Source organism: Rhipicephalus sanguineus, chromosome 2 (genome assembly GCF_013339695.2).
Source record: "Rhipicephalus sanguineus isolate Rsan-2018 chromosome 2, BIME_Rsan_1.4, whole genome shotgun sequence".
Taxonomy (NCBI): domain Eukaryota; kingdom Metazoa; phylum Arthropoda; class Arachnida; order Ixodida; family Ixodidae; genus Rhipicephalus; species Rhipicephalus sanguineus.
In genome coordinates this window covers 92776458-92799923 of record NC_051177.1, presented here as the reverse complement: position 1 = coordinate 92799923, position 23466 = coordinate 92776458, and the positions used below count along the sequence as shown (strand labels likewise).

General features: G+C 45.0%; 1 protein-coding gene across 2 annotated transcripts; it reads right to left on the bottom strand.

Moving 5' to 3' along the window:
- Positions 1–877: 877 nt before the first annotated feature.
- LOC119383390 (elongation factor 1-delta) lies at positions 878–23320 on the bottom strand. 2 transcript variants are annotated; one of them, XM_037651490.1, is made up of 10 exons: positions 23246–23320; positions 22786–22901; positions 22331–22420; positions 17473–17560; positions 16092–16204; positions 14809–14889; positions 14657–14720; positions 14155–14280; positions 7940–8055; positions 878–968 (listed from the first exon to the last, which is right to left on the bottom strand). In XM_037651490.1, the coding sequence occupies exons 2-10, from the start codon at positions 22888–22890 to the stop codon at positions 930–932; spliced, it is 822 nt and encodes a 273-aa protein (XP_037507418.1). In that variant the 5' UTR covers positions 22891–22901; positions 23246–23320; the 3' UTR covers positions 878–929. The 2 variants fall into 2 exon arrangements, with proteins under 2 accessions (XP_037507418.1, XP_037507419.1); XM_037651491.1 differs by lacking the exon at positions 22331–22420.
- Positions 23321–23466: the final 146 nt, after the last annotated feature.

Below are 23466 nucleotides of genomic sequence, written 5' to 3'. Positions count from 1 at the left end.
CGACCGAGAAGAAAAAGATTGCTTTTGCTTTCGTCTTAGGCAAATGCATGAGGTACCCGTGAACGTGTTTTTTTTTTGGTTAGCAATAACTGCTTGCATTCAATTTTAATATGCCACTTCACTTCATTGTTGGTCCCAACACAATTAATTTAAGCATATGAAAAGAGCAATAATGCAGTTTTGTTGATTTTGGCTGGACTTTAAGATAGTTTTCCAGGAAAGGTACATCCCCCAAGTTTGGAAAATTTTCAGAAAACCGATCGTGAGAAAAACATGGTTCTATGTTTAAAAACATGCGTGGAACGTGCTCACAACGTACAGCAATGACTACGCTACAAAAGCATTTGGTGGGAAAATTTGTAATCAAAACGTACAATAATGATAGGAGGTGAATATATTCAATCGATCAGCCATAGTTATAAAAAAAAAACATACATGTAGAAACACACAGTCTTTGGCGGCATTTTTAAATGGCTTGGAGCACTCCTACGCACTTGCCAATGCACAGTTTGCTCCTCAGAGTGCGTATTATTTTTTTAGCAATGAAATCGAAAAATTGCTTTTTCGGTCGATCTACCCTACCCCCTTAAGAAGAGGTGTTGGTTCACTTTTCTGAATCCGTGCATGTAACCAGGTGCCATTTCTTTCTTTTTATCAGAACATATATAAACAAGAAATTCAGTAAACAACAACAACAAAAAAAGACATTTTATGGAGTCCTAAATTCTAAAAGCCTCATCTAATCATAAGGTGCACCATGGTAGGGGACTGCTGTGTAGACCTTAAGCACGTTGCAATGCACTCAGAGTTTTCCCCTAAGAGTGAAACAACCTGTACCTGTGTAAAACACGTGTACTTCAATAAAAATAAGACAGCATTTATGTTGTGCAAAAAGGGTCACAATTTATTAAGCAATTCGGATGTCAGGCTTAGATCTTGTTGAATGCAGCAATGTCCACACTTTGTACCTGCAACAAACAAGGGTACGATGAGCCTGGAAGCTGCTTTTTGTGTAACAGCATTTGTACTGCAAGCTTGTTTTTTCTAACTAAACTACGTAACACGGACCTTTACATCCATTCTGTACCCAATGATGGCTGCAAGTCAGGACAGCACCCTTAAACAGTACACTTCCAAACCTTGTTATGACTCAATGAAGGAAATATGGCAAATTGAAACTCCAAACAGAGCAACAGGAAGTTTTAGAAATAGTAGGACACTTATGTGGCTTTGAAATCCCAACAAAAGTACCCAATCAAATCTGCATGAATACGCAGCCATCATTAAGAGTTGTGTGCTGCACACAAACGTTTAACAGAATTAAATGACATTTTAAGGACAAATATTTTATAACTAAAAGACATCTGCAATGGTGCACACTAACAGTGGTACCAGTAGTGCTATTCATTGGCTAGCCAGTAAAATTTTATTGTTTGGTTGACTGCTCAGCGGCTGCGTCCGTGGAATGTCTCGGCACATATTTTTAACTCAATATGTGTGCAACAGCGAACCTGTAGGTGTGCAAGGCAAGAAAAACTGCTTTGCATACTCATCAATACATGGCCAATCAATGCATGCCCAGTTTTTACATACCTCTGAGAATCTACACAAGCGATGGGTTTATGCCACGCATAGCTGAAACATTCCAGAATAGAATTTTTGCTTGACTATGATCGTAACATACTGTCACAACACCAATGTTGGCGTTAGCAAAGGAACATCGGTAAGCATTGCCACTAGACAGCCAGTGCAGGAACGAGGCTTATCCTCCCACAAGTAACTCTGTGAAGACGATAGTGAAAGACTGTGGAATAATTTTAAACACACTACTATAACTGGAAAGAAGAGGCCAAGGGTTAGAAGAGTTCAGCACTACAATGCCGCATCCACTAAGCCACTGTGATGAACAATTTGTGTTGGAATACACAAACTTGAGTAAACAACATGAGGTTTGACCAAGATATTAAGTAGAACCTCGGTAATACCTGCAATGTAATGGAGTATGGTTGTTACGAACCGATTCTCACTCCACGATGTTCGACACAAACACACGCTACTGTGCAGGTACGAATAGGTGCTGCCCACATTGTCGTGGAAGACGTGGCAATCACGCACGGCCATGCGTGCTGCACCGTGTCGTAGCCTCAGAGATTGTGCGCGCAAACCTTGGAGGCCTAAATGCACCTTCGCGTTTAAATTACAGATGGCGCTGGTGTCGTGCTTTTCTCTTTTTCCTTTTCAATGTGTTGAAACTCGAGGCAGTGTCGTCGTACTGAATTTACACGTCGATGCAAGTCACGGCCTCGCAAATGGAGAGTCTTGGCCAAGGAGCTAGACCTCGCAACATCAACACACACGTTTGTTGAGGACACGCACGCCTGCCAACTCTCCGATTTGCATGGGAAAAAACCGCCCGATTGTGTGGGCACGGCCGTAAATCTCTCGAAAAACATCCCGAACACCAGCGCGATAAGAAAATAGTAATAAAGGAGAGCGGTTCTAAAATTTTCTGGCCTTCATTTATCGTGTGCAAAGCGCTCCTTAAGGGGAGACGTGGGTCTTGAAAAATTTTTTTTTTATTAATTGTCTGAATTGAATGAAACTTAATACACTTATACAGTTTTTTTCTGCAGATTCCGAATCTCTAAGTAGATTTTCAATAGCTGCATCAGAACAGAAGATATTGAATTTCTATAGTACGCAATTTGCATATTTCTTACGGGGCTTTTTGGCAATTTGACTATGTCAAACACAAAAAGTATGTATCCAGATTCCCAGAGAGCTTATCTAGCCGATGATGCTAATTTTATTGTTCGCAGCAAACTTCAAATGTGAAATAAATGGATACAAACATGAGTGAAAATTTTCTGCCACATATTGTTTACAATCGCCATGAATTACAATTTGGTGAACAAGGTATAGAAGAATATGAATAGCATCATCGGCCAAATCTATTCAATACGAACACATTGGTATCAAACTTGTTATTGTGAGTCAATAAAAACATATGAAAATGCCCCGTAAGGCTACGTGTTATGTCTAAAAACATGAAACAGAAAAATGCATTTGAAGTTTTAGTTTCCCATAAATTTAGGTGGTATTGCACTATATTTGTATAAATAGCATCATTTTGTAGCTTGGCCTTTCAGGAACAAGATGATGCCATATATGTTACAAAAATGAAAGAGGAACCATGAAAAATTTGCCGCATCATCATGCATAGTCTCCAAGAATAGTGCGAGAAATGTGCTACCCAACACTTCACATCTATTTTTGAGCTTGTAGGTGTACACTGCACATAGAAATGACATGCCTATGTGATCTGCACTTTCACAATTTGCACCAAGTTGTAGGTCACACCAGGCCTGTAGCCAAGGGGGGAGGCCCTGCCCCCCCCCCCCCCCCCCGAAATTTTAATGACACATGGTGTTTCATTGAAAATAAATAAGGAAAATAGGCGTTTTTATCAAATAGTCAAGGCTTTCCGGCAAGTGCCCCCCTCCCTCCCGAAAAAAATTCCTGGCTGTGGGCCTAGGTCACACACACACACACACACACACACACACACACAAAAATTCTTTGAATTCTCGCAATCACATCGGCTTGAATGCACACCTTACAGCTGGCCGGGACTGTAGGCAGTGTCCTTTGTGGACTTGTGCCTCTTCACGAGCTTATTTTTCGTGGCATTTCTCTCTGCATGGTCCTTGTTGCACATGTAAAGCCTTCGGCGGTCCTTTTCAGTGCATCGACGTACCAGACGGCTTCCTGGAGAATAGCCGAGCTTCTCAGCAACTGCAGTGCTGGTCTTTGCAATGCCCTGATTAAATCTGCTGATGGCTTCAGCAACTGCCCTCTGAACACTGTGCAGTGAGGCATGCTTGTTCTTGGGCATGGAGGAAGGAAAACTCAGGAGACGCCCTATCGTATCCCAATGCATTGCGAAAAGTGTGGCGGAAGTGACGTCAGATTTATGGGGCAAACAAACCGGTATGGGGCAAACAAAACAGCAGACGCCCCGCGGCGTGCTCTCCGCGGTGGTTCGCTTCTGCTCAGATTTGTAGTCCCGGCGTAAACTTAGCGCGTATTGTGCGGTTTGCACGTAGTAAAACGTTGCAAGCAGACGTTTACCAGGCTGTTCGTGCGTGGCAGGCCCGAGCGAGCGTTTTTGTGCAACAGTACAGAAAGTACCGGTACGTGCCGTAATCAAAAACATTCAGCCCCTGCATCATTGTATTCGAACTCACCTAGCAGTGACTTACGCGTTCTACAGGGCGTTATATCTCTCTTTTCCGTTCTCGTAGCCCGATTGCCCGATTAGCGGTTGCGGCGCAACGCCAACCTATAGTTGACGTAACTTCACGTCGAAAAGAGGACACCGCTGAATTGTATAGGCGATCGTGCACGTAAAGTCTGTAAGTCCAGTGCGCACACAACACAAGCACGCAGCGAGCGCACACCGAACAATACATACATCACGTAGTCCGATAAGAACAACAAAAGTTTATTGCCCTTTCGTTGAACGACACAGCCTCTAAAACGTACGATGCCTTCAGCGCATGTTATGTACGGCGCGTCAGACGCCAAAAACAAAAGTTCACATGAGTTCTGAGTTGACAGAATGAGTAACAAGCAACACAGCGCACATCCGAGAGCTTCGCACGCAAATACCATGCCTTAGTGATCAGCAATGAAGCGAACGTATACGTACACATGAAAAGTGACACCCGGTACTGTCCGCGTGCACGCGATTTGCACCGGGTATACGCAACAGCTGGGCATTGCGTAGCTTTCCTAAAGAACACACACAAAGAGCAGCATGCGTGAATCGACTACACCGCTCGCACGGCAAAAAACAAACAAACAAACAAAAAGGCTGCAAGGTTTCGCGATGCGCGCATGCGCTTGCAAACATCGAGACGGAAGTCGCGAAATGTTTCGCTGCGCCTTCGCTAGGAGGCAATGCGGGTGTTTGCGATGTGGAGGCTTCACGAATGTGACGTCAGGGCCTCTCCTTAGTTTTTCCTTCCTCCATGTTCTTGGGCACCTGATCCCAGATGACAGAGTGCAAGCTCTCACTAGCATTTTGGGTGATGCCATCACTGCACCGGTCCAGGAGGGCTTCTTCACTTAGCCTCTTGAAGACTGGCTGTAGTGCGTCGCAGACAAAATCAGGCAGGCTGTTCTTGTGCAGTGGAGGCTTCTCGCCTTTTGCCACTGCACGATTGTAGCTACACCAAGACTGTACCCCTTCGGGGCAAATGTCATGCTTTGGGGCATCATCAGTCGAGGACATGTGCCGCAGTGTTGCCTCAACAGCCCTTTTCATGCCTGGCACATCGTTGTTGTGGCTTCGGAGGGCATAACCATAGTAGTTGGTTATTTTTTTTATCTTGTCTTGTGTGAGACGCCCTTTCCCACCAAGTGGCTGGCCTTGGGCTTTCTTTTTGTCAACAAGCGTGCGCAAGGCTGCCCCCATGCGCTTGTGGACATGATTTATGCAGTCCTTCTTTTCTACTTTCACAAATCCATACACAGATTCTTCTGTCAGAGCGTGAAAAGTTCTGCTGTCCCCATCTGACAGCATTGTCGTATACCGCAGCCTGTGCTTCTGAAGGGATCGCTGAAACATGCACAGTGCAGCTTGCACTTCCATTTGCCCTGCATTACAGTCTATGTTTTTTTGGCAATCTAGTGCATGTTGTGCATGCCAAGCTGCATACCCCTGCTCACTGGGCTTAGGACCAAGTGAACAGCCTAAGCAAAAGTTCGAGAGCACTACGTGGTCCACGACAAGCCCGGTGTACATCTCGATGATGCAGCCAACAGCGACATGCGAACTGTGGCCGCGCGTCAGCCAGGTTCCATCGAAAATCACGTCAATGTTTCCTGGCGGGTTGCCAAAGTCCTCGTACAATTTCTTAATCTGCACTACGCTTGCAGCCTCACATTCTGTTGCCGTATCATTGCATGCTTGCACCATCATGTCCATATGACCCTGATAGATCTTGTGATGCATGCCACGGCTTGAAATGTTCATTGTTGCAAAAAAGTCTGTAAGGGCTGTTGCTCCCTTTCCAATACCTTGGATGGCCTTCATCGCACGGACGTTGACTTCGAATGGAGTTATTAATGCGTCTCCAGTCACCCTCGGCGAAGAAAATCGTTCTTCGCGCATGCCGCACGTTGAGCACGTCATCATGAGCTTCACGCAAAGCCCGTACTCTTTTCTTGGGTCCTTAGACACTGTTGCCGCTTTGTCGCCGCAGTCGGGGCAAGTCATCATTCCTAGAAAGTGATTAAACACGCTCAAATCCACGATCAAAAATTCCGTTCCGCTGTCGCAGGGGTTCTCCTGTTCCATGTCGACAGCGAGAAGTTCAAACTTTCGTTTCGTTGCCGACTTCGACGCCAAGAGCTTTTTCACGTTGGCAGCGCTTGTTGTGCGCTGGCTATTTTCTTCAGCCGATAAGAAAATGGTATCGACGCGTTCCGTGACGGCACTCGAGACATGGGCCGACGAAGTATCCACGCTAGACGCGCCAAGTTGCGTTTTCGCACTCGAACAGCCAACCGACGATCTCCTGATGCTTTCCGCGCCAGCACTCACGGCATGGGTCGATGAGGCGTACACGCTCGATGTAGTAGGTTGTGGCTCCGTATTCGATTTGCAACTGGCAATTCCGCGAGTATGATGCGTTCTATGCTGCCACTCGAGGCGTCCACGCTGGATGTGCTAGGATGCGGCTCCATATTCAACCCGGCAAGCGGCGATTTCGGGACATGCCTCGCCGAATTTTGTCGTGCATTCCACGGTCGCCGACGCTTCTTGCCGAAGGCGCGGCGTGTAGTTTTCTTTAGACGATTGTCTTCGGACATTGCAGCAGCTCAATAAACACACCTGGTCAAACGTGGTTGTGAACAGTGAATCGGAAGAACGTCGCGGAGCAGCCGACACGATTGAGCAGGCCTAGAAACGTGCGAGCGGACGGCCGCAGCTACGCGAACAGAAAAAAAAAAAGCAAAACAAACGCGATGGCAGCGGCGGGCCAATAGGAGGCAAGGGCGCCGAGGGAGCGCGCGCTTTGACCAATCACGTGCGCGCAAGCGACCTTTGGAAAAAGAGTGATAGCGTCGCTCTCTCTGCACCGGCGCCATTTTGAAAAGAGGCAAAAGACGCACAAAGGAAGCAGCTTCAAAATAACTCCAAGATGGCGGCGCCCGGTCGCCGCGTTCACGAGTTACGAGCGCGCGAACTTCGAACATATTTAGCCGATTTTCGGTCATTTCGCATCCACCTATGCATGTATAACGCTGTTTTTTTTATATTTCTCGACTGAATTCAGCTTTCAGCCTTCGCAGGGAGATTATTAAATGTTTGAACTTCGCGATCATGCACTTTTTGAAAAATCGACTTTTTCGCGATTTTTGGCCATTTCAAGACCCGCGTCTCCCCTTAAGTCAATTTTGCCGCAGTACTCTGATCTCATGCGGAAAAGCGTACTTAAGATAACGAAGGGGCTACTAGCTGTCACAGGTCACAACACATCAGGTTCATTAATTGTGCATGCACCGTATATTTACGAGTAGACGTATGATCGTTGACGTCTAAAAACTTTACTGACAATCATCCTGAGCTGTTTATGACGCTGCTTCGGCCCCGAGTAACAATAAATGAAAATGTACACCAGGTTTCTTCTGTCGCACAGTAATTTTCCATGTAATCTAGGGATACGAATTTCAGATGATACGAATATTTTTGGTGACCCTGCGACATTCGTATCACCGAGGTCTTACTGTAATCGACGTTAAATGTTCCGCACACTATACTTGCTAGTTAAAATGTCCTAATCAATTTTCGGGTGTTGAAATTTTACAATCCAACATTCTCGTCAGGAAATTTGGCTCCCTCCTCGGGGCAACAGAAGGAAGCGCTTACCAAGTCTTCAATGCCCTCGATCTTCTCCTGGAGCTCATCAATGCTAACCTTGTCATCCTCTACAACACAAACAATTTGCAGCTTCTTGATTCCATAGGCCAGAGGCACGAGCTTTGCTGCAATAGAACAACAGATGCAAGGGTCTGAGCAAATAAAATGACAAGAGGCACGCAGTAGCGGCAGCACTATGCAGCATCACAATTTCACGATGTACTACAGTACCTTCAAGTGTGTAAGTGGTTTTTATTACCCTCTTTAACTTGTCTGTTCAATGTCTGTGTACGTCTTTTTTAAAATGGTGGTTATGCGGTCTTGGTACGCAGACATTTTTTAAATCAGCCCATACATGGGGCATAGAAAATAACCACACTACACGGGCGTTGACTTCTAGCAGATATTTCATCAAGCAAATGCTAAATATATAGCCAGAGATGAAAGGGAATACACGTGCTACAATCGAAAATGAATGACTAGAGGTTACAGGCTTTTGACGAGGTGTAAATCTTGCAGATATGCGATTTCCTTGTCAAGTAACCGGATGGACGATGAACAGACGCATGAGGCACCACACTTGACAATGGTGAATGCCCCAATAATCTCACACGTGCACTGATCCGTATGCTTTTTAATGATGGTGACTCGCTTAAAATTCTGGATGCAGTTAGAAGACATGCAATGTAGAGCTGCATTGCTGCCATATTTCTGCTTTATGTTGTCGGCATGCTCCCGGAGGCAATTGTTGAGGCAGCGTCCAGTTTGACCCCATGTGGGAGCGGCCGCAGCTCAGATCTTTACATCGAAGCAGTAGCGTCGAAGAGCTTGTTTTGCAGAAATTCTGGTGTCGGCGTCGTTGGTTGCGAGCAAAAAATCATCACTTTGCCCGTGACTGAAAACTCAAGAAAGATGCAAATAAAATAAATAATAAAAACAACCTTCGGTTGGAGTGAGAATCGAACTCAGGCCGTCTGCATGGCAAGCAGGGTGTTCTACCATAGAGCCACGCTATTGCTTAGAACTGCTTCGAAAAAAAAAAAAAACTATGAGTGTCATGTAGTGAAAGGAGTCTCCTTAACGCATGTAATATTGCGTGGCAGAAGCGTAGAATCGTGCCAGGCGTCAAAACTAGGGGTGTGCGAATAGTATTCGAAAGTTTCGAATATTCGTCGAATATTACATTCGAAATATCCGTATTTGATTCGAAAATCGTGTATTCGAAAAGTTTCGATTATTCGATAACTTCGATTATTCGAAAAATCGGATATGCGATTCGATTATCATGCATAAAATAGCTCGTCTTCCACATTTCTGCTGCGTTCGTATGGCTAAAAACGCTGCCGAGAGGAGCGATAAACATCGTAAGTACACGGAGGCACGATATCTGCCTGCGACGAGCGCCCCAATACGTATGATTTATTGCTGGTGCATCTCCAACATGCAGCGCTGTTGGCGATCATGTAACCGTAACGTGCCGCACTACCACTCGTTCACTATGCGGGACCACTTCCGAAGAAAGACAGTGACCCAGGTGACTGGTGGCGGACTGTAGGCACCTTCAGATACACCAGTCTGGCAAAGCTTTGCCCCATGTACCTCCCTATATACTAACCATCTTAGGGGAGGTCAGTACAGCCTCACCCTAGAGCTCAGACACGGACTTGGGTATCGAAAATAAAAGTTTTTTTCTCTCTCTCTCTCCCTATACCAGCCACTTCTGTTCCAAGCGAGCGTGCCTTTTCATTGGCAGGGGGGGGGGTTGTCTCTGTTCCAAGGGAGCGCCTGCTGCCTGATCATGTGGAGCAACTTATATTGCTTCATGATAACATCTACTCATTACTTTCATTGTGCTAGCCTGGACATTGTGTTCTGGAGATAGCAGTGCATGTTGTGTTGCCAGTCCGGCTGTTAATGTTTTTTTTTTTTTTCAAATAGCTACATGTTAAATAAAATATTGTTACTGTGGAGGCATTTTTCCTTTGATATTCGATATTCGATTCTATATTCGAAGGTGGATATTCGTATTCGATTCGTATTCGAAAAATTTGATATTCGCACACCCCTAGTCAAAACATGTAAATTGAGCAACGAGTGGGTGTTCGTAAAGGCCCATCCATTACGAAGTGCTCAGACATATTTATCATCAGCTTCAAAAGCATCAACAAAGTGAGCAGCTGCGTAGGTTCGTGTGTTGCTTGACGAACGCGTAGTGAGCCCTTCGCTGATTCGCAAAAGGAAGAATTATGGCATAGTGGGCACTTAAAGGGGTACTGACACGAATATTTTCTGTTATCGTTCTTTTGCGTCAAATGAAAGGTCAAGCCCTCAAGAGCCTAGGAAAGGTAGTGCTAAGCGTGAGTGCGCCCTGAAAAGGTAATTACATTATGTTTTTAAAAGCTAGTTTCGGTTCCTACTGTACCCTGACGTCACAACACTGTATGAGCTTCTCGTCACGTGCTCGCACAATATATAGTGACGTTTCCACAGCCACTCTGCACCGTGGCTCCGTTGGTGACGCACAAGCGGCCATTTTGGAAGTTTTGATGACGCACAAGCGGCCAGCTTGGAAGTTTTGGTACCTAACGTCATCACAACTAGCCAGACTGCTGCGTGAAGTCACCAGAATTTGTACTGTAGCCTGACGTCGAGCTAGTGTCGATATCAGTAGGTGCGCCATGGAAAAATTGACTTTAATATCAAATTAAAATATCTTATCAGCATTTGCTGAGCTTCACACTTGCTCAGAGCCGTCTCTGCATACAAGATATTTGTATGGCAGAGTAAACTCGCCTTCGAAAAAAGGTGTTAGTACCCCTTTAACAACTGCACTTGCAGTAGGCATTTTACGATAGTTTGAAACTGCCAATGTTACGCACACAGTCATTCGTTTCCTTATGGCATGGTTGAGACATGCACCGAGAACCGAAGCCAGACTGGCCATTTGAAAGGCGATGCGCACGAGGCCCGATTAGTAGGGGTGTGCGAATACCGAATAGTAAGTCTCGAATCGAATACCGAATCGAATTAAGAAAAAAAAGCCGAATATCGAATCGAATATCGAATATCAAGTTTATATAAAAGAAGCACAAATGTTTACAAATTCTCATGCAAAAAAAGCAGCTGTTGTACGTGATCTGAGGTCAACTTCTCCCTCCGGGCCGTAACAATGTTACCAGCCATTGAAAACAACTTTTCACTTGGTACACTTGTTGCGGGAATGCCCATGTATTTCATGGCCATCTTGCACAATTCTGGGAAGTGCTGCTTGCCTGTTTCTTTCCACCATGCTACAGGGTCTTGGTCCTTGCTGCAAGTGGGCTCTCGAAGGTACCGCTTAAACTCCTTGATGTTGGCTGTTTCAGTGCAGTGTCTTCTTTCTGATGACGCCGCCAGCTTCTCAATACTGTTCCAGATGCTGCTGACACGCTCCTTGTGTGCTGTAGATGTCGACGCTTCGACACAGTCACTTGATTCTTCTTCTGGAGGGAGCTGCAACTCAGTTCTTGCAAGCTCCAAGAGCCTTGTTTCCTGGAATGTTTCAGTACAGAAGAGGTTCTTAAACCTTGGGTCACAGGCGGTTGCCAGCACATACTCCTTTTGCTCGTCCTGCCCTGGAAACCTTGTCCTCATGCTTTTCAGCAAATTTCTAGCAAACTCTGAGGTGTCATCATCGGCTGCAATACAGTCTTTCAGAACCATCTGTGTTCCATACAAAAACGGTATTACTGATGACAAAGTTGCATATTTGTGGCCACTAAGATCTTTGGTCGCCGATGCAATTGGTTCAAGAGCTTTGACTAGTCCAGCCACAGCTTTCCACTCCTGTGGTGCCAGGTTGGGCACAGTTGTCTCAGAGGTGGCCAGCTCCAAACAGATGGCTTCCTTCAGCTGCACAAGACGCGAGAGCATGTCGTGCTCACTATTCCACCTTGTTTCCACGTCTTGAATAAGTTCCAGAACTGAGAGCTCCATTCGTCGCTGGCAGTCCTTCAGTCTTGCCGCAGCTTGGGCGCTGTGTTTGTAATGGCCAACAATTGCGCGACACTTCTTGAGAATGGCAGGCACTCCTGCTGTTTCTTCCTTGGCATCTTTTATAGCTAGTTGCAGTGTATGGCCCATACACTGCATTGGGACGCAAGAAATACCCCTAAGGGCCGCGCGAAAATTTCGTGCATTGTCCGTCACCACATAGACTGGCACTTTCTGCAGTGGCAGCTCCCAGTTATCCATCATTGCTTGCAGGTGCTCCAGGATGTTGCAAGTAGTGTGGCTCTCGGTCACGCTCCGGTTTTCCAACGCAAAGCTTCTCATCTCGAAGTTGGACGTTAAATAGTGGCAGGTGAGGCTGATATAACTCTGGTTAGACCTTGACGTCCAGATGTCACTTGTCAACGAGATCGACTCTACGCCTTCCTGGAAGTCCGCGTGCATTCTCTCCTTCACAGCCATGAATGTGTCTTCGTACAACTCCGGGATGATTGTCCTTGAAAATGTAGTGCGGCTGGGTATCTTGTACAAAGGCTCCATGTGGTTCATCAGCTCTTTGAAACCCCGATTTTCGACACAGCTGTAAGGCTGGAGGTCGAGCGCCAGCATTCGAGCAATCCTCGTGGTTATTGCCGTTCTCTTGCGCTGCGACAGGTCCTTGCCCGACTTCAGCGCATTTTTGATGAGCGGCTGTGCTTCGTCTGGTCGTCCTTGCTTACCGCTGTCTCTCATGAACACACTGTGCAAAGAAAAATGCTTGTTCTTGAGATGATTCGCAAGCGGCGTCGTCGTACTCGATGGTGTGCGAAGTTTCGCGTCACAGCTTTTGCACGTTGCCTCTTGGGCCGAGTTCTTTACGAAATGTTTCCAAATGGCACTTTTCGTTCGTTCACTCATGTCGCACCTGACCAGCAGGACCGTTGGACGACGTCTTCCGGCAGCTCGCGCGGATACAATTCGGTAGCAGGACACCTCGGCGTGGTTTCCGATTGCGAGCGACTTGGTGGTTTCGGAATGCCCTGAGAAGTGACACAAACGGCCAAACGGCGCGGAGCCAGCGGTTGGATTGGATTGGATTTGTGGCCCCACCCTTTGTAACAGGCGGGCATCAACCGAATGAAATTAAATTTAAAAATGAAAAAGTTAAAAAGCACACGCAAGCGTGGTTACAGACGCATTAACTAACCACCACTGACTATGAATATGTTCACGAGAAAAGCTTCGACGAGTCAACGGAGAAGTTTAACAAGCGCCACCTCTATCCCGTTTGCGAAAGTAGAAGAGAAATTGGCTGGCTCTGCCGCCGAGAGGTGGCGCGAGTGCCGCCCAGCCAGCTGAGTGGTGGACAACTGTACGCCGAACTTGGGACCTAGGCTGTTACGTCTCCTGCCCTTGTCGCGTGCGGGTTTTATTGATTCCGTTTTTTCTTCCTTTTTCTTTTTTGAGGCCACGACACTGAGCGGTTTCCCCCTTTGCAAAGGGGCAGGCCACTACTACATCATAATCATCATCGGCCGCGCAGCGACGCGACGTAACCAGCGCTGCACGCCAGTAATGTTCTCTGTGGCGGCCGTGGTGCGTGGTTTTGCGGTTCGTAGTGGCACGCTTTCGTTTTGTGCTCGCAAATTGCAGTATGCGATTCCTCCCAATTGTATCTACAACTGTTGCATGTGTAGGAAATGAGACATAGTGCAGCCTGTGCGAGCGGCGCAAACAAAGGGCTGTCTTAGTTGAGTTTCGCGGCTCGGCTGTGTCACGACCACAATTTAATCTGCGTGCTCTCAGGTTCGTGACATTCAAACTTTGTGTAATTTTGGACAGACTGTGCAGTCTCAAAGTATTGTATGTGTTTCACCCGCCAACCAAACAGACTCGCCGAATATATCGAATATTCGAGTAACCGAATACTTCATATTCGATTCGCGAATCGAACTATTCGACAAGTTGGAATTCGATTCGTATTCGTATATTCGAGTATTCGCACACCCCTACTGATTAGGCTATCGCGTTCTACACTTGAAGACGAAGGTCAAGCGTCCTCCAAGTTTTTTTTTCATAAGCAGAGAAAAGTCTGTGTGGCAAGACTTGCAATATTAAACAAAGGGACTATATTTCTTTTAACAGCAGAGTATCAACAAAGGCTTCTGTGCACCTGCAGAGTGAACCACCCTTGGCAGTTGTGTAGGACAAAGGCAAACAGTCATAAGAGTTGAGAGAGAGGGCAATGCACTCACAGGCTCCCCAGAGCAGGCCGTCCATCTCGATGCGTCGCACGTTCTCCTCCATGGCCTTCATGTCAGTCTCATCATCCCAGGGCTTCACGTCTAGCACAATGTTAGACTTGGCAACCACCTGAGGCTCTGCACGCACATGCAACACAACACTATCAGTGCGAACATTGCAGTCTTCTACATACTCTAGAACACACACCAACATGGACGACCACCACTGCACAGTCAATAATAAATCTGCAAGCAAAAATGAAATGCAGTCTTCATTCCTCTGCTGTACGTGTAGGTATACTAAAAAGTTCTGTGAAATTATGGGTTTTCAGGCGCCGCAAATTAAAGAGCTCCAGTTTTTCCCCTTCCTTCGGGAGACTATTTTAAGTTGATATCCCACTGCAACCAGGATATATTGTAACTTTGTTAAAAGGCTGTGCAGCAATACTCGAACAAGGTAGTTTGCGCGGAAATGCCATGCAGTTGCAGCAGTGAAGAGGTTCAAGACACTCACTTTTGGACTTCTTTTCCTGGTATGCCTTCAAACGCTCTTCCCTCGCCTTGTCTGCTTCCTCGTCCTGAGAGAGACACCACACAAGCAATTAGAAAACATCAAGGACCATACATGCATCATTCCCTGCGTCTATTGAAGAAAAAGCAACTCACGTCTTCTGAACCAAAGAGGTCAATGTCGTCATCGTCATCCGCCGCCTCCTTTTTGGCAGGGACATGGTTGGCAACCTTAGCCTGAAAGCAAGAGATCAGTTCATTAGCTGGAAAAATAAGTCTCGTATCACCGTCTTGCACCACTACCTTTTCCTCGTGTTAGTAAATTACTCTTTTCACAATACCACAATCACCACGCTGTCGTGAAAAGGCACTTGGTAAGCGAGAAAATGTGCAAAAAGAAAATGCGGGTGGCAACGCCACCATGAAATTTCCGCACCAACCACTATGATGTCATCGATTTTGACTGCGTGTACTAGGGCATACGTTGTTCCTAATCGATAAAAATGGAGTGCATTGTCCTCTGAGGGGGCCAGAGACTTAAAATACCAATTTCAGAAAATTTCACAGAGCCAATGTCGCCAAAATATGAAAAATACATTTTGAAATCCGTGATTTCATGTGCGGAGATTTTGGTGCTAAACTGAAAAGCGAAATTTCGGCTTTGATTTTCTTGTCTATGATGGTGAAACGAATGTAGAGTTTTCAGATTACAATTTATCAATCTAAACCAATTCATTGTTTCATTTTAGTATTCCTTTAATGTTGACAGTCGTCTCGACAAGGAAGCCATCAACGAGACTGCACGGTTACCCTGTCAAATGTTTGCAAAGACTGCACATGTGAGGGTGCATGCATATATCCAAGATCTATGTAGAGTCAACGTTGGAAATTAAGTTTGCAATGAATATGCTCAAGGATATAGTAGCACAGCCTTTCTGCATTATAAAATTGTTAATAAAGAGGACACCAAGGAAGTCAGGCCACCATATATATAGTGGTAAGACGTAATAAAATATCGTAAGTGAGAGCTTACGCTTCATAGACCAGAAAATTATGAGAAACAATGTTGCTTTCATGATAGTGTTGTAGGTTGTGGACACATCTCAAATTGGCCTTCATTAGCTCAAACATGATGCGCTTGGCAACTAGTCGCGTTAAGTGTGTATATTAATCAATGCATCAGACATAATATGGGAGTGGGCCCTACATCAACTGTTTATGACAAGCCTGAGAGTGGAGAAGTTACAAAGTGCTGTAAAAGCACTAGTGTCTTAACCATATTTCAGCAATAAAGGTACCTAAAAATTGGAAAAAGGGCACTGCAATTCTACAATGGACAGCACACACAAAGCGGCACAAATGTGCTAGACAAATGCTGGACAACCAAAAGCATCAACTGACATTTTCTTATCTACGAGCTAGAAGCCACACCGGCTCACCTGAGGGGCCACTACCTTGGCTGCTGGCACAGTGCCTGTGGTTGGGCAAAGCTTCTCAAGTTCTGTGATGCGCGCCTCCATCTTGCGCATGGCTGCTAGGACTTCTTGCAGTGCTACACACACACACACAGGAAAAACCATGAGTATTGCGTAACAATTTCAGGCTACTCTTTCAAATACATGTTTTGCACAAATCAAAGCAATCAATCGCTTGCCACTGAAGTACATAATCTGCACAGCCCACATTGACTACTAAATAACAGCAGCTAAGCAAACCCTCAAGTACACTCTTAAAGCGATGGCCTCGAAGAAGCTTTGCATTGTAGAGTCAGCATATGCTCGGCATGCATAGTACACTACCCTGAACTGCACAGCCCAAACGATGGCACCAATATCAGAATATTTAGTACCGCAGTCTGCTTCAGAAATTCATACTAAGTAGTGACCACAGCAATCAGATGAGGCGGTTTTACTCGGCAGATGTGAAGTAGCATATAACACATTATTTTCAGCAATTATGTGTCCAGTTCGTACTCAAGCAGGAGAAACTGCTGGGCAAGTTGGTCCTGCATTTCAAGAAAGTGAAATTGGCGCAAATAAAGACGGACACAATGACGACGCAGACAAGGACAGGTGCCTGTCCTTGCCTGCCTCGTCTTCATGTCCGTCTTTATTTGCGCTAATTTCAGTTTGTTAAAAAAAAAAGTACCCTAAATGTGGAAAAACATGTCAAACAAAGTACTACAATTTTACAATGTAGCAGTAAAATTTTATCACACTAGCAAACAAAGGAACAGTGCTGGCAATAACAAGGCCACATTGAATGGACAACTTCCAATGCGTGCACAAACCTCATTGCTTTTATTTGCTTAAGCCAATCCTTTATAATCAATGCAGAATACAATGCATCTCCTTACACTTAGTTTCAGTTTTTTTTGTACAAGATTACAAATTCACACAATTCTTTCTATGCTGTCTTTTACTATAAAGGGACACAAGAAAAGCGAAAATGGCCAAATCAAGATTAAAAAGAAAGGCTACCAAACAAAGACGAGCATGTATGCCATGTTATATTTTGTCCAAACTGTAAACCTGTGGAACAGACTTGTGTCTTATTTAAATGAAAATGTGTCCTATGCACTGCTGTAACATTCCCCTATGTAAAGCCCACAAGCACGCTAGTATTACGTTTCAATAGAGGATGGGAAGAAATGTTGCTTGCGCCAACTGATAATGGTTTACAAAGTGAGTAAGGAAAAGTTTTGGAAAGAAATACACAACACCTGATGTCTTGGAAGCCCCCTCTTACAGTTATGTAGCAGGCATTCCTTAGCCAAAAAAATCACTAGGAAGTAAGCAGTAAATGAGGCGGACGACTCACTGTTTTTCATTTCGCTGTGCTGCTGCAGAATCTTTTTTTGGAAGGCATCATCGTGAGAGGAGCTGCCAGACTTGACAAGCGCATCACCCTGCGTGACATTGTGGAGCACGAAGCGTCACGTGACTCTCTCCGCCTTCCCACAATACCCCAGCAGCCGAGAATGAACCAGCAAAGCATAACTGCCAAGAGACCGTAAGTACAGACATGGAAAGCAACCAACGAACTTGTAAAATACTCAGGGCCATTGTTCATCTGAAGCCCAACACAGATTCTGATTACCTCCGACTAGTTCAATCCTAAAGTAAAAGGGCTACCTTCTGAATAAGATTCAATAAGCTCTCTCTTTTCTTTCCTTGCGAATAAACAAACACTCGCCAAAGTTTCAACAAAAAATGGCGAGTGTTTGTTTATTCGCAAGAAATGTATACCCCTCGCCAGACTGTGTTTCGTCGAACCCTGGACTAAATAGGCATTCTCATAATTTCGAATTATTCTGCAGTGTGCTACACACATGTGCAATGGCCTTATTTATCAAACAAAACACACGCTACATATAACATTAGTTTGACTTAGGCAAATTTAAAACTCAGAAAACTGAACAGTTAGATTCATCCTCAACCAATGGCAGCAGTGCCAATTGCGCTTAGTAGGCAGGGGCTTTAGAGTTACTTTTAACAACTAGGTACAAATAAATCTGCACTAACAGCTCTGCGCCAACTTTGATATGTTCGCTTTAATATCAGACACCACCTCCGACATTGCACAAGACACCGTGAAAACTTGAGCGAAAATTCAATTAAAAGTTCAATTTTCTTCATAGCATTTGGATGCCAGGAAGAAAAAAAAACATGAAACAAATGCCATGAACAGGTAAGCTAGCATCAAATGTGGAAACAAGGCAATAACAGGTGAACACAGATCTGCGCAATGTGATGAAGCTTTCAACACTGCTGCTTACACCTTCAATGGCGCTGCTGTGCACATATAAAGGGAATAAAAAGAAAGGATCCTCAAAAAACAATAAGAAAATGTTGAGCGCAAAAAATGAAAACTGCGCGAAAAGGCCAGTTTTCGAATGTACAGAGGAGCCTCCGTGCAAAATTTACCGTTTCGGATACGGGAGGAAGCATACTGAAAAGTTTGCACAAATACACTTTTTCATGCCAAAACTTCAACGGGATGTCATTAACGCTTGCCAGAAATGACACACGAAAGGGCATGACCTTGATTGCACAGTTCCTTGGCAAGACATCAGAGACAAGGGGTCACTGAAACATCTCTGAGGCGGCGTGCCAGGACCTATTGTCGCAGGAGTATTTGCTCCAATGGCACAAAGTACTAACTTGCAACAAATTTCATGAGACATGTTTTTTTTTTTTGCAGTTGGCCTTTTAGGGAGCGCTCTTTACTCACAAAAATGCAAATTATGCTCCTTTGTCCTCACTAGTCATATACAGGACAAGAAATCGAGCTTCAAAACCTTGAACCAATTGTGTACAGCTCGGGTGCTGTGGTGACAAAAAATAGTACCTGCAAGTGTACGCCTATGCACTGTACTCTTGAATACAAACATCACATTACGGTAAGCAGCTGAGTCAGAGCTTTCACTGGCCCCGATCTTGGTGAACTTTGTATACAGCGAAGAGCACAACAGCCAATTGACAAAATTTTCCGTCCCAAATAGCTGCCAGCTCGAAGATCAAACCAAACATATCTGTCATGCCTTGGTTCCACACTGACGCTTTCAACAGACACAGCATTTTGCAGGCAACTATTTTGACCTGTGGAGGGATCACGACATGGACACTGGCAGAACAAGAAATATGCTTAAAAAATAAAAGGGGTAGGGGAAAGCAACAAGAAACAGTGAGCAGAATGCGTGAGGTTTGCTACAAGATTTAAAGGTGACGAGAAAACATTTTAGCTCTCTCTATTTTTAAATATTAGCAGGGTCCTTCAATACATTTTTACTGGTCATGAAACTTGCGCGTAATACTATCGGAAAGCTACATATACTGCCCGCTGTTGCTGCGCCACGGTGTTGCGTAGCTAGGAAAAGACGCTATGGACGTGGCGTGTTGCTGTGTGCACTTGGTAATTGTTTCACCTCAATGTGTCTCTCTGTATGGCGACATTCATGTTATTAGCCATTGCAGCAGTGCAGCAGAACAATGCAGCAGGTGAAAGAGAACTATCTCCCAACAAGATACTGCCAATTTCTCGTTTGAATTGAATTAATAATAATCATAATTGCTGGAGCTGTATGTACCAAAACCATGACATGATTATGAGGCACACGCCAGTGGGGGGCGGGGGCTTCAGGTTAATTTTGACCACCTGGGGTCCTTTGATGTGCACCTAATATTGACACATGGGTGTTCTTTGCACTTCACTCCATCGAAGTGCTGCCGCAAAGACTGGAAATCATATCATTGAAGAACATGTGTGCATGTTAGAGACATTTTGATGCTGGAGACTTCATGGGAACGCCAACCTTGACCTGATAGTCACTGCCACACTAAATGTGAATGAAAAAAAAAAAAAAAAAGTGACACTCGTATACAAACTGATCAGTGTTATAAAATTTGTAAGCATACATGCAAGAACTTTGACAGCTGCTTCTGTAATAGGTGCCAAGAAGCCTTCATGTTCAGACTTGCTTGTTCTGCATGTGAAATTCCAACCGGCAGCCTAGTGATGTCCCTGAATAAATTGGCAATTAGAAGGAAAATGAGTGTTGCGAACCACCAGGGCAAGAGGTTCCACCATAGCTTCTTGCACAAGTGACAATCTATTGGTAGGCTATTCATGGTGTAATGCACAATTTAAACTTAACTTTAACAAACAGACTGGGATCAAGAAACACAGGTACCGGTATAAGCACAAGTGAAATCACATCGCTTGATGGGCAAACTTGGTCGAACCATAGCTAACGATTAATGACTTGAGCTCGTAAACAACTTGCATGCTATATTACTTGGTCAACACTCATCACTGTTATTTTCAGTTAGCGAAGGCAGTGAAAAAAATGCGGGCGAAATTTTTTTTTCATGGGAAATACGCACACAAATGCGTGACTGCCCCCATACGAAACTTCGGTGGGAGTTTCATGACCAGAAGAGGAGTATTGAAAGACCCTGATACTGAGAGCATGGGCCAGAAACGACATAGTCCATGCAGGAACATTTGCAGAGTTGCATTGCAGTGACACTGGTGTTTGCTTGTTAACTCTTATTCTCTGTTCAACCTTCAGACTTACCACAGAATTTGTAGCACCGCAGTGGAAAACGGCAAGCACAAATCATTTTGCTAGATATCTAAGTGGTCTTATCGGTGATTTGTGCCTACATTTCATGACTGCCCAATCTACACCAGTTGTGGGTTACCTGTAGCTCCAGTTGCTTCACGACCCCTTTTCATGGCCATGTACACGTGAAAACCTATTCTTTTAACTTGAGGTACTGTAATAAAAATGACTCACCTGGTGCTTTGCCAGGTTCCACTTATATGCAGAAGTGTAGATATCATATAACACAAGGTATGCACCACATGATCTATCTGGCATGTATTCGTATTCCTTGAAAACTAACTGAATAGTTGATGGAGCAAAACCGGACGTGATGAGGTATCTTCAGGCCACAAACTTGTCTGTGCCAAACCACATCATGTAACCAAGTTTAAGTGCTGGGAAAAAGGCTTTTCAATATTGACACGGGCCTCACAAATGTCCTTCCGAACAGCTTACATTGTTGCTTTTTGGCAAACCAGGATTTCTCACATTTTGGCCCTGTCAATCAAAACAATGCTCACCGGCCGGTCTCAAATGCACAGAAATGTGTTCCTGAATCTCTTTGGAGGCACAGACCAAGACATGATCCAATCCACTTTTAAAAACTGTACAACTGAAAATGCCACGACATGACCAGGAAGCATAAAAGCGTAGCAAAGTCACACCTGGCCAAATTCTTGTAGTAAGCATAGGTAAATAGCGCAAAGTGTCTGTTAAAGTCACTGTTTCCAAGGTAAAGCTCTTCGTCGCGTAGGCGAGAAAGCCAAGGAACACAAAAGCCATTGAAATTAGAAGGCTAAGTATAGAGAACAGGCAAAGTCCTGGGTCACTGCATGGCAACTGGCAACTGTCCTATGCTAAGGAAGCGGTACTGCAACCACGAGTTTTGCGACTCACTACACCAAAATAAAAATTGCATATGTAGAGCGTCGAGAGTAAGCAAAACGAATGCAACTGCAGCGTGCCATAACAGGGAAGCCAAACATGCAATAAGATGCACTGAGCAGCAAGGAAAGAAAGTACACGTTTCTAGTTCCTCAAACACAGCATGTGTCAAAAAAATTACTTGGCTAAATGAAACCTTCATTTATAGGCAAGACTGCAGGCAAAAAAAAAAAAAAAAAGGTGAGGACACAGCGACAAAACATGCAGCTCACACTCATTGAATAGCTGCAATTCAAGCCTTCGATTGTAACAGCGAAAGCTTGCAGAACAGATGAGATTGTGATAAAATTTGGGTGGCATACAAACATGCTCAGCCAGACATATGCAGCTAAAGTTAGGGGGCAAGGACGCAAAAAACAAAAGAAGAACTGAAACTAGGTTGCCACTACGGTTTCTTTGGGAAGCACACTCTTTTCGTGTGACTGACAGCCGCTTACAAAAAAAAAAGGAAGAGCGATAGGCGTGGGCAAGTAAAGCATACGAATGGGGAAATGGGGATTCATGCCTCAGGCTTGTGAGAAACAAGACTAGAAACAAGACTTAACAGGCCTCCACACGTCAATACTTCGCCGCACGGGCGAAGCACATGAGTGGGGTAGGAGGCAATAAGGGTTGTTTACTCACTGACTGGAGAGAGTTTTTAATTTGTTGCCGAGCCTGGGCTATCTTATCGACTAGAGAGGAACTTTGGGAGCTTTGGGAAGACGCCTTAGCCTGGAGGGAGAGAGAGAGAGACAAGAACAAGGCACGTCTCAGACGGGTGACGCGACAAGTGCCGTCTCAGCGGTATGTGAACTCTTATGACGTTGGCGAGCACACGATTGCTGCAGCTCTCTTTAGGATTACGTTCCGAGTCTGCGTTTACGGCGACAACTTTTAATGACGCTGCGAAGCCGGTGATTATGCAGACGGCTCGAGCCACAACGTGATTTAATGCATGCATTAATTAAAGAGCTAAGGCTCCAGTAGGCAGCAAAGTGACCGCATGCCCCGCCTCTTAGCACGTTGATTAATCGCTAGTGCACTGCGGATACAACAAGCAACGGCCGATGCTCTCGAGTAGCGGTCGGACGCCTTACCTTGGCAAGCTGATCCCTGTTCAAGTAGCACAGGTACTGCTTTTCGGCATCGTCATACTTGGCCTTGTCTAGCCAGACCGAATCGAGGGTGAGCGGATGTGCCATGTCGTTGAACTCTGAAAAAGCCCAAGAAACGTTTAGTCAAACACGGTCAAGTGAAGATCGTCGTGAATTAAGACCTGCAGCGCGGCGGCCAGGACTGGCTGCACGTGGTTGGCAGAGCGAAAAAAATAGCTAACAAATGCTAAAACGAGCGCCGGCAGCATCTAGTGACGACATCTTTGTTCAAGATGCCCCAAGACAGTCACCGTATTCGGCACATCGTGCGCCCACAGAGAGAAAATAAACACAGCGAATGGCTTCTCCGGTGAAGTCACGGCTGTCTCACACTGCATCGTGAAACCTATTAGGCTGTCCCAACGGTTTACACTAGAACAGAAAGCGAAAATGCTACGCTTACCGGATGCCGACGCACGCAAAGGAGCAACGTGCTGCGAAAGAGGAGTGGGCGCGATTCGTTCACACCGATCACGCTTGAAGGAGCCACTGGCGCTACGAACACGGACATCATAAATTTTATAAACAACATTTAAAACGCGTAAAAAGTTGTGAATAAAAGAAACACACATTAATATGCGAACAATTGATTTTGATAAAGCATATAAAAGGCATATTAGACGA